Source organism: Musca vetustissima, unplaced genomic scaffold (genome assembly GCF_032173495.1).
Source record: "Musca vetustissima isolate MV318-11 ecotype Yass unplaced genomic scaffold, APGP_CSIRO_Mvet_v1 utg348333, whole genome shotgun sequence".
NCBI lineage: Eukaryota > Metazoa > Arthropoda > Insecta > Diptera > Muscidae > Musca > Musca vetustissima.
In genome coordinates, this window is record NW_026877064.1 from 1 (window position 1) to 12427 (window position 12427).

At 33.5% G+C, this 12427-nt stretch overlaps 1 protein-coding gene across 1 annotated transcript; it reads left to right on the plus strand.

The window, feature by feature from the left end:
• Window positions 1–426: 426 nt before the first annotated feature.
• Window positions 427–9577, plus strand: LOC133321591 (ryncolin-1-like; the record flags this gene model as incomplete). Its single annotated transcript, XM_061530676.1, has 6 exons — window positions 427–519; window positions 916–1323; window positions 1381–1504; window positions 2274–2368; window positions 8963–9339; window positions 9429–9577. Coding segments are annotated over 6 exons (1246 nt in total), but the record flags the coding sequence as incomplete, so codon positions are not given.
• Window positions 9578–12427: the final 2850 nt, after the last annotated feature.

Here is a 12427-nt window from a genome sequence, read left to right on the forward strand (position 1 = left end):
AAGATTGGTCTATAAATGTGGCCTGTATCGTGTTTACAAATTATAATGGACAGACGGACGGACAGACATGTCTAGATCGACTCAGCTAGTCGAGATATGACGATCTGTATACTTAAAGGTGGGCCTAGGACCAATATTTTGCGGCGTTACAAACTCTTGGGGCTGCACAAAGCTATAATACCCTGACAACATAGTTGTGTAGGGTATAATAATAACATATATCTTATAATAACATATACCTTATATAAAGCAAACCATAGGCTGAGCGTATATATCTGTCAGCAAAACCGACTGATACTTTTTACTTTTTTTTTTTTTTCTAATTTTGTATCAGAATAGCAGTTATGTCTGTGAAATATTCAAGTGTTGGATGATTTTAAATGCCCACACTGGTCATACAAATTTTCATTTTTTTTCCAATTTCAGAGAACAAGAACACGACAAAGAACTGAAGAAATTATTGGAACACCTTGAGTGGTTGAATGGTGTCACCAAATTTAATATGGAACTTAATAATGGGTAGGTAAAAATTCCAAATATCAGTGGATATAGAAAAAATTGACACGACATGAATCTAGGGTGGTTATGTTGTCTACGATTCATTTGAATGAGGGAAAGCTCACTTACTCGGAAAAAGATATATCTCCAATTGACATTGACCGAAGTAAAGTGCTGTGAGCGTTTGTACAAACATATGCAGGATTTTTTTGTGGCTCTGAAACTTGTGTTCGATTTCTTTGTAAATCTAATATGCATACATTCCTATTTATTCTAACATATTTGGTACTGAAAACAGTACATACATAACTAAGGACTAAATAGTTAAAACTCGATGTTTTTCGAAAAATATTCCTTCAGATATTTTCCAAAAACTTGTTTGTAAAAAAATTGTAATTATTTTGTTTTGAAAAATAGGTTCAACTGGACAACAATCTTACTACGCACGGATGGTTCTGTCAATTTCCACAGAAATTGGACCGAATATAAAAACGGGTTCGGCAATCCACCGTATGGAGAATTTTTCATTGGCCTCGAAAAATTACATAAACTAACTACAGCTGTTCCGGTCGTTGAATTAAAGATTATTTTAAAATCCTGGGATGATGAAGAACGTTACGCCATCTATGATGGATTTCAGATTGGCAATGAAACCGAAAAATATGAATTGAAATTTGTGGGTGAATATAGTGGAACAACTGAAGATAAGCTGACAAAACATTTGGGACTAAAATTTAGTACCTTCGACGAAGATAATGATACTGCCAGTTCTAATTGTGCCCAATCGTTTGAAGGTGGTTGGTGGTTCACGGATTGCTATTATTGGTATAGAGCTCTTTTATTTACTTGCTGTGTCGTATTAATATGGGTGTTCTATTTCAGTCATTTAACTGGACCCTATCGACAAAAAGAAAATGTTACCTTAAATGGTGTTTCTTGGAATAGTATGAAGTGGAAGGGAATGGATTATTCATTTAAATATGCAGAGATGTTAATACGTCCCAAAGTAAAGAATTAATAAATGGGATGTACGTTCAAAATAATCAATAAATATATATTTCCTCAGTTTTCACATGGCTTGTATATTTTGAATTGGAAACGGTTATTGTAGATAATTACGAGAATATAGAAACCCCAAATGGACTTATTCGCCATAGGTCTAGTTTTTGAGTTATGAAGAAATTTGCAGAAGGCTGTAGTTTTTCAAAGCTCTAACGTTTTATTCACTGCGAAATACCTTACAATAATTTAACCAATAAGTTCTGTCTTTAGATATTTTGTAAGGGACCATTTAGTTGTGCTGCAGTTGAAAATTACTGGGTTAAAAAAAGTTTTCGGTTATGGACACCCTAACTGAAACCGTATCTGTCATACGTTTTGATTATTTCCAGCACTGTGAATGACCGCTATAAAATCTGTGTCAATTTAAGAGATAAGAATCAAGCAGACTATTGTGCATCAAAATTCCCAATAATGAAACAGATATTGTTAGTACTATATTAATTTAAAAACAAAACAAAAAAAAACAAAACAAAAAACAATATGATCGCTATTTTTGTAAATATCAGACTGCCTGTTGGAAATGAAAGTAATCAGTGCAACCGAATACGTTGTTGAGTGAACAGTCGAAAAATGAGAACGCTATTCGTAATAGTCCTATTAAAAACTTTAATTAGCTGTAACAATGCAGCTGATAACGCAATCAGCGAGGAATACTATGTAAGCAAGAAATGTAAATACAAATAAACAACAAATTGTATTCCTATTTTATTTAGAATCCCTATGAAGATGAACATCGTTTAATTTTGTGGAAGAATTTATTTATAAAAGTAAATACGCTATTGACGCAAACAGAACAACTATATGAAAAGTAAGTATGGATTTAGAAATAGATAGTGACCACTTTAGCATTTTATCAGCTACCGATGCTGTTATACATGAAGCGATTGCTCAATATCTTGATTTGAAGCCATTGTATTTATTTTTGGAGTTTACATTTTTTTTAGTAAATTTGAATAAGGAATTTGTGTGTAGAATGTATTGCCCTTCTATGTCCTTTTTTTCGATCGTTCCCACGCCACTCATTCCCGCCCCTGCCGACCGAGGGGGCCACCTCCTCATAACGAGAGGAGCACGTACTCCCCATAGTCCGGACTATGGAGGGATATGATGGTATGAAAACTACCGGCTACAAACCATTTCAGCCGGTCATATATGTATTTACTACGAACAAGGACAAAAGAACTACATACGAAGGATTCCATTTTTTATGGCTTCTACAGAGTCGTAAAATGGTATCTATACTAATAAAAGAGTAAAGTGATTGACTGACTGACTGACTGACTGATTTAACGATTCATCAACGCCCAGACGAAACGGCTAAAGCTAGAATCTTGAAATTTTGGGTGAGGGTCACTCTTGGCCCAAATGTGACAGATAAGGCTGGGTTTTTGGAAATTCGTACTAGAAGGGTACGAAAAGTACTAAATATGATATCATTTGTATTTGGCGAACCAGTAGAGCTAGAACTCTGAAATTTGGATTGAGGGTCACTGATGGAGTGTAGGATAGATGTACCAAAGGGTTTTTGGAAATTCGAACTACAACTATCCGAAATGTACGAAAATGTACTAAATTTGGTACAATTCTGTAGCATGAGAACGGATAGAGCTAAAAACTTGAAATTTGGAATGCGAATTAGGGTTGGGAAGTAGGGTCGATATAAGGAGATGGTTTTGAAACCGTGTACTCATGTGTACGAAAAGTACTATATGGTACTATATTTGGTACAAATTTGATTTGGAGGTACAAATGGAGCTGGAATTCTGAAAATTGAAAGTAACATTGCCGTCGGAGTGTAGGATTGGGATATGTACGTAGTTTTGGAAATTTGTTACTTATGTGTACGAAAAGTACTAAATCGTACTATAATTGGTACAATTTGGATTTGGGTGAACCGATGAGCTGAAACAATGAAATTTGGAGTTAGGATCATTTTAGGGGTGTAGGATTGGGGTCAGGACTCAGTTTAGGACATTATTACTAATGGGTACTAAATGGTACTAAATTTGGTACAATTTGAATTTTAGGTGAACCAATTGAGCTAGAATCATAAAATTTGGAGTCAGGATCACTGTCGAGGTGTAAGATTGAAAAATGTAGGAAGTTTTAAAATTTTGTACTAATGTGTACTAAATTTGGTACAACTTGAATTGTGGGTGAACCGATACAGTTGGAATCCTGAAATTTAGATTTTGGAGCACTGTGGGGTGTTGGTTTGGGTTAAGTTGGAAGTTTTTGAAATTCGTACTAAATGGTACTAAATTTGGTACAATTTGAATTTTAGGTGAACCAATAGAGCTAGAATCATGAAATTTGGAGTCAGGATCATTGTTGAGTTGTAAGATTGAGAAATGTAGGAAGTTTTAAAATTTTGTACTAATGTGTACTAAATTTGGTACAATTTAAATTGTGGGTGAACCGATGGAGTTGGAATCCTCAAACTTGGATTTAGGATCACTGTGGGGGTGTTGGTTTGAGTTAAGTACGAAGTTTTGGAAATTCGTACAACTGTGTACTAAATTTGGTACAATTTGAATTATGGGTGAACCGATAGAGTTCGAATCCTGAAATTTTGATTTTGGAGCACTGTGGGGGTGTTGCTTTGGGTTAAGTTTGAAGTTTTTGAAATTCGTACTAAGTGGTACTGAATTTGGTACAATTTGAATTTTAGGCGAACCAATAGAGCTAGAATCATGAAATTTGGAGTCAGGATCATTGTTGAGGTGTAAGATTGAGATATGCAGAAATTTCTGCTAATGTGTACTAAATTTTGTACAATTTAAGTTGTGGCTGAAGCGATAGAGTTGGAATCCTGAAATTTTGAATTGGGATCGCTGTGGAGGTGTAGGATTGGGGTATGTAGGAAGGTTTGAAAATTGGTACTACTATGTACTAAATTTAGTACAATTTGATTTGTGGGTGAACAGATGGAGTTGAAATCCTGAAATTTTGATTTAGGAACACTGGGGAGGTGTAAGATTGGGGTATGCAGGAAGATTTGGATATTGGTACTACTATGTACTAAATTTAGTACAATTTGAATTATGGGTGAACCGGTAGAGTGGGAATCCTAAAACTTTAATTTAGGATCAGTGTGGGGGTGTATGATTGGGGTATGTAGAATGTTTTGGAAATTGGTGCTACTATGTACTAAATTTGGTACAATTTGAATTGTGAGTGAACCGATAGAGTTGGAATCCTGAAATTTGGATTTAGGATCGACGTGGGGGTGAAGGTTTGGGTTAAGTATGACGTTTTGATAATTCGTACTGCTGTGAACTAAATTTGGTACAATTTGTATTGTAAGTGAAGCGATAGAGTTGGAATCCTGAAATTCGGATTTAGGACCACTGTGCAGGTGTAGGATTGGGGTATGTAGGAAGTCTAGGAAATTGGTACTAATGTGTACTAAATTTAGTACAATTTGAATTGTGAGTGAACCGATAGGGTTGGAATCCGGAAACTTTGATATATGATCACTGTGGAGATCTAGGGTTGGGTTTAAGTAGGAAGTTTTGGAAATTCGTACTTATGATTGTTAAAGTAGGTAGTTATGGAAATTTATATTAACGTGTATTAATTTGGATTGGTGAAGCTAATTAAGCTAATTGTCGGTATTGGGTTATTGTTTTTCAAAATAATTATTACAAGAGTAAAAAGGGTAAAAAGATTACACCAAATATAGCGTAGTGGTAGATTTCTGTTGCGGTGAGAATTGGTGTGTAGGGTTGAGATATAGAGGTAGTTTTGGAAAACGTACTATAAGATAACATATGTACTAAATGGTTCTTAAATTTCAATAATGGTCGGTATTGGGTTTTAAATACTTCTCACATTCGCTAACGAAGTAGCGGGTATATGCTAGTACAATTATAAAGCTTATTATAAACCTCACATATAGCACGAAAGGGATCATTTAATTCATAATTAGATTTAGCTAAAGAAAGTTTAAGTGGAATGTAGTTACGCGTGTTACGTGGAGGTACATTCAATTTTATTTCTCCAACTAAAAAACTCTTAAATGTTTAGTAATAAAAATTGCGCGGAGCATTAAACGTCTTCTCCCAAGAGTTGGGAGATCTATAAGTTTCAATCTATTTTCATAAGGCGGGAGAGCTAAATTTGTATTCCATGGTAAACCTCTAAGAGCAAAAAGAAGAAATTGTTTTTGAACCGATTCTATTTTGTCAGAATAACATTTGTAGAGAGGACTCCAAAGTACGCATCAGTATTCTAAGGTAGGTCGAACAAGAGTAACAAAGAGACGTTTGGTCACGTAGGGATCATCGAACTCTTTAGACCAACGTTTTATAAAGCCTAACAACGACTTCGCTTTATTAACAAAAGCCTCAATATGTAAGTGGAAACGAAGTCTATTATCTAGATCCTATTGTGTAATTACAAGACACATGTCGTGTTCTAAAGAAATATATTTTTTCAATGTTACTTCTGCTACCAGATTTGTGAAGGGGAATTATAAAACTGGATCTCCAAAAATAAGGAAAATAACCAGAAGACAACGACGCATTAAATATATTAGTAAGGGGAATATATAATTCATGAGCAGAGGATTTACGAATATATTCGGGAACACCATCCGGACCGGGTGATTTAGAGTTATTTAACGATTTCAGTCCATTTACGACTTCATCTTCCGTGAGAGTAATAGGGAGGAAGTTATTTAATTTGTTAATATTGTAGTTGTTGGATGAATTTGTAGAGTATGTTGAGTAGTTACTTTGAAAAAAATCTGCAAACATATCAGATATTTCATTAATATCAGATGATTCTCTGCAGCCAAAATTCATACTGCTAGGAAATTCCCGTACTTTACGTTTAGAATTTACAAAGTTATAAACATTTTTGGGGTTATTATAAAGACTATTTCTCATTTTATTTAAGTAGCTTGCGTAACTTCTAGAGTTTTCATAGTTATAGGAATTTCGGGCTTTTAAATAATTTACGTAATTCAATGTAGAGTTGCATTTTTTTAAATTTTTTATATAGCCTACTTTTAGAATTTTTTAAATGTTTTAGATATGGGTTGGACCACGCCGTACCTCTATCGATGGTATATTTTTCAATGGGGACAGATATTGAAAGCGCATCATTTAAGAGTTTATAAAAGCATGAAATTTTATCATCAATACTACCCTTACTGAACCAATTTAATGCTTGATAACGTTCCTTGAAGCAATACTAAATTTGCTTTAGCAAAGTTTAATTTTTTTATTTTACAAGTTTTTGAGGGGACATTCGTTAATTGATTGTATTCCAAATCAATACTCAAAGTTGGGTGGTAATTATCTTCTGGTTCCGCAAAAGGCAAACGCCTACAGAGGGAAACATTTGAAGTTGTAGTGAAGACTAAATCCAGAATTTTATCTTTAACGTTTCGAATACTGTTAATTTAAAATAAACATAGGTCATAAATATACTCCCATAACATATCCATGCCAGTAGATGCAACAGGTATATAATCAATATAATGTTCACCCCTGATCCATGTAATGTTAGGCAGGTTAAATTCACCTAGGCAAATCAATTCAGTATTTGTTGAATATGAGGATGTAATTTCCTTAATAATCTCAAAGTGTTTTAAGTAAATTTCTAGATTAGAATTTGGAACAATGTAGGAGCAAGTTAATAAGATAGAAGTATTTGATATTTTTAATTTAATGCAGACTAATTCAATATCCGGATAAACCGGCATTGTGATGCGTTCTGAGGCAATGGAATTATGAACAGAAATCAGCACTCCACCGCCTATTTTATGTAATCTATCATTACGGTATATTTGATATTCATCTGAAAAAAGCTCACTATAGAGGATATTCATTATATTCATTATCGAAAGACTTTAAGTAAATATTGCGAAGTTTCGTTTTTAAACCTCTAACATTTTGGTAAAGTATATTCAGTGAATTTTTCATGATTAGTTTTTTGAGAGAGGCAACACTGTTGGAGGTTTTTCCCTTTCTCTATACAAGAATTCTTTTACTAATACAATTTATTAAACCGTACTCCAACTACCACAAAATGTGATCCCCGCAATGTTCTACTAAAAATTAAAACATTAGATGGGTCCCTCAAAGACGATAAATCGATATTTTAACGCTTAAATTGTATTTTCTCTTACTTTACCTGTGTACGCATGTGTTTCAATATATCATTGTGACCATCTCTGGTCAAGAGGATTTCTAGAGCACCTATTGTTTCAATCCAAAATTTGCCAATTTTGTCCTTTCCCTAATTGTTTTGTTTTATGTAAACTCAAAATATCAGTTATATATGGGCATAATAACCTAGTGTTGGAGGGTTTTAAATGGCCGGTCCGGTTCAATATCTTTTATATGATTTTTCCTATACATTGTAAGCGTTTTCCAATTTCAGACAACGAGAACAAGACAAGAAACTGAACAAATTGGTGGAACAGGTATAGTGGGTGAATGGAGTCAACAAATTTAACTTGGAACTTAATAATGGGTGAGTATAAATTTATCAATCACAAAGCCATACAAAATTGTAAAGACTTGACAAAATGCGTTTTTGAAAAATATTTAGTCGAAAAACATTTAAGTTTCTTATCAATACGCCAACTGGCAATGAAACGCTTTAAAATACTTAAAATTGCTTATGCCTATTGGACTTTGTAATGTCACATCCATTGCTCAGTTATTAACTTTTAAAAAATACAGCTTGGTATTTTACCATAGGTAGTGAATTTTTAAATATATAATTCAGTTTTTGCAATTCTTAATGCTTAATAAACATTATTTGATTTTGGTATATGTCCAAATTAAGATATTGTACCATTGAAGATACCTCTCACCGATAATATAAAGATTTTGTTTTCTAATCGAATTGGTCAAATCTCCCTAAAACTAATCAGTATAGTCATTCGGTCGCAAATCACTCAACCAAATATCAATATTGGTTCATCCTTTGCAGTAGCTCCATGTAACGTATACTTTCTACTTCCTCCAGATGCTGCATAAAAATTTAATTACGTGATATCCACCATCCAATTTTGGCATACTATTTCCAACACTTCGGCCGGTATCTCACGAAAACCCTGCTTCAATGGACACATTGGAAGACAACATTGAAGCATTTAATACTATAGTTTAGATATAATTTCTGACTGATCTTCCCTCCCCAATCGAGAATTATGACCAACCCATCCCATTCTCCAATAATTATATATTGTGGTATTTTTGCACCAGCTGTATTCTGAAAGGCTTTAATATTTACTTTCACAAGAAATGAGATTTGATTGTTTGGCATGAAACATTTGAATGTTTGACAAGAAACATTAATCTTTTGACAAATATTCCTTAATAAATGTTCTACAAGACAAACACATTTAATTTCCCATTGTCATTTGCTTTCAAAAATGTAGTTTCAACTGGACAACAATTTTGCTGCGCAAAGATGGATCTGTAGATTTCTATAGAAATTGGACGGAATATAAAAACGGGTTCGGCAATTCGCCGCATGGAGAATTTTTCATTGGCCTCGACAAATTACATAAACTTACCACAACGGTTCCAGACGTCGAATTAAAAGTTATTCTAAGAACATGGGATGATGAGGAACGTTACGCCCTCTTCGACGGATTTCAGATTGGTAATGAAACCGAAAAATATAAACTGAAATTTGTGGGTGCTCATAGTGGAAATACTAAAGATATGCTGTCGCGTCACATGGGACTTAAATTTAGTACCTTTGACGAAGATAATGATATTACCGATTTCAATTGTGCCCAATTCTGGAAAGGTGCTTGGTTATTTGACAATTGTTATTTTTGGTGTGAAGCTATTCCAATTACTTTTCTTACATTGTTTAATACAATTGTTTTTTTTCAGCCAACAACTGGACCATTTCGACTGGACCATATCGACAAAAAGAAAATGCCAACTCAGCCGGGGTTGCCTGGAATAGTGAGAACAGGAAGGGCAAGGATTATTCGTTTAAATATGCAGAGATGTTAATTCGCCCAAAACTGAAGATTTAATAAATATTGTGTACGTTAGAAATAATCAATAAAAAATATTTACTCAGCTCTCACTTTGTTTATATATGTTAATTTATACTTTAATTTAAATTGGAAAAATTCAGGGTTTTTGGTGCATTATTTACATAAAATTGGACAAATATGTATGGGAGCTATGAATCGGAACCGATTTTAATGTAACCTTATACGTGCCATTATGGACTCAATACGGCACGTTGTTCTAAATTTCGTCTTAATCGGTCAAACCTTTGGAGCGAAATGTAAATTCGATCCGGTTTCAAAGAAGCTTAGACGCTATCCAAAATTTCGTCTCAATCGGATAACCCCTGGCAGTTTGCAGTACCATTTACATAAAATCGAAAAGTATACTCATCCAACTCACACAAAAATGGTACAAATTGAACCAAAATATATTTATTTGAATGATAATTTTGTCGAGTTTAGAAATGTGTATAATCAAAATAATTGTTTTTATTTTCGACCATAAAAAGTTCGTACATATGAATATAAATGCTGAATTTAGCATTTACCGAGATCACTTTTTTCATTTATTAATGCTTTCAATCTAATAATTTTATTCGATTTAAGCATGTCCCTCTGCCTATTATAATCACTCTACACTCTAAACGAATTGTGATAGATCGCAAACATGTTTTCATCATAAAGTTGTGTTTTTTCGGCAGGCCAGGTCAAGTTCGAGGATGAGCTATATCGGTCAACGTTTGGGCACCGCCCGATATAACGCTAATTTTAACTTGGATCTTTCCTCCGACTTGACTGTAATTTATTATTTTCGGTTCTCATTGAATATCACATCTCCGTAATATTGCCCCAAGTTTCAGAGTAGCGCCCATATAACAGTACCCACAATATTCGGTATTTGGACGATTTTGGCGTGTTGGCTACAATTTGGTACTTTGGGTTATCATTGTATACAACATCTTTGTTCTACAAATTTTTAATATTGAACTAAGTTGGAGCGTAGCTCCTATATAACTCCACATATTTTTACTAAAAATTACTTCACTACCCCCAAATTAACAATATTGATCCGAAAATGAGCTATCGATCCTCAATTAGCCATAGCACTTCATATTATGATAACGCCAAATGTTCGGTTATTCCTACACGATGTAATTAATTAATATTGGTCACGCTTTAGGTATAGCCCACATAGCCCCATCATTCGATATAGTATAGTTCCACGTGGGGTTGGAACTTTTATTTAAAGTAATTGTCAGTATACCAATGGTGGAGGGTATCCAAAGTTCGGCCTGGCCGATATTATCGCTTTATTCACTTGTTTATATTAAAATAGTTAGCTGGTTTGCTCCGCCGTTTGAGGTTGTCCCCATATACCCTACAAAGTATGGAATTCTATGACCATTTAGCCACCTGTTATAATCATTCTACCTTCGAAAGATATCGAGACAATTAACTAGAACGTCATAGGGCCGGCCAGCCCCCATAAAATGATAATAACGATTTTCGGTATTTAAAATATTTAAAGTAAAGCAAATTATTGTGATGCAAAAATGTTAGGTTAAAATTTGAACTATATCAATCATAAATTAAGAATATCCTGTCATTTAATGATAACCCCAAATATTTGCTAATACATACATTATGAAATCAATATTGGTTCCGCCTTACGCATAGCCTTATATAATTTTGTCCTTTAAATTGTAGTATTTTTAAGATTTTATAAAAATGTTCCATCCTACTATGCGTTTCAATATTGGTCAACGTTTTGAGGTTTTGAGATTTTAGGAAAAAAATTGTATTTGGTGTACATTATGGTTTACATTAATAGATTTGAAGAATTGTCGGACCTTTTGTTACCTTATTTTCATTTCAAGTACCTTCCAGCATATTTATGTTGGAGAATACCCAAAGTTCGGTCCGGCCGAACTTAACGCTTTTTTACTTGTTACTTCTTAGTTTGATTGCCCTTGTGCCACATGAATGTAGCCTTGGTCTAATAGGACCAATAAATTTCAAAAATGGGTAAAAAGTTAAATTAGATCACAACTATATAAATAGGTATAACACATCGAATAAATCAAATTGGACTTGTCTGCGGGAGAGACAATTGCACATTTCAGTACATTACTAAAACCAATGTGTGATTTTAAAACATAATATTAACGTATTAAAAATATAGAGTTATCAAATTTGAAATCGGTAAAATTGGTTCAGCTTGTAAATTTCGTATTAATTCTAGGTTTTAGAGAAGCAAGCGAGACTAGTTTGCCATTTGAATGATAAGAAGCCGTAGGATTTTCGTTCCAAATTCCCCAGTCATGTAACAGTTATGGTCAATTTTCAGAAACTAATTTATCTCAATTTTTATAAATTTAAGATCGCATTAGTAAAGGAAATTCGTCATGAAAATATAATCAGTACATCTTAATAGGTAGTTACACGGGCATTGAAAATAGTGTTATTTATTCTTTCAATCAATTGTAATAATGCAGCTGACAACGCCACCACCGAAAAATATTATGTAAGAAACACAATACCAAATATAAAATGAAAAATATTATTCATTTCGACTGAGTTGTATTTCTATTTACTTTAAAATCCCTATGAAGACGAACGTGGTCTATTTTTGTGGAAGAATTTATTTATTAAATAAATATCCTTCTGATGAAAGAAAACTGAAAACCTTAGTAGAAAGTAAGTACTATAGCAGAAATAGACTATGGTGCGCAACTAATGCCCAACTTCGTTTTATTTTAGACATCAGTTATGTTGACCAAGAGGTATGTTGAAAAATAATTAAAAACATTTCAAATATTGGTATTTTGTATGATCTTTCCTATTTGAATTCAGACACTATTAACAAGA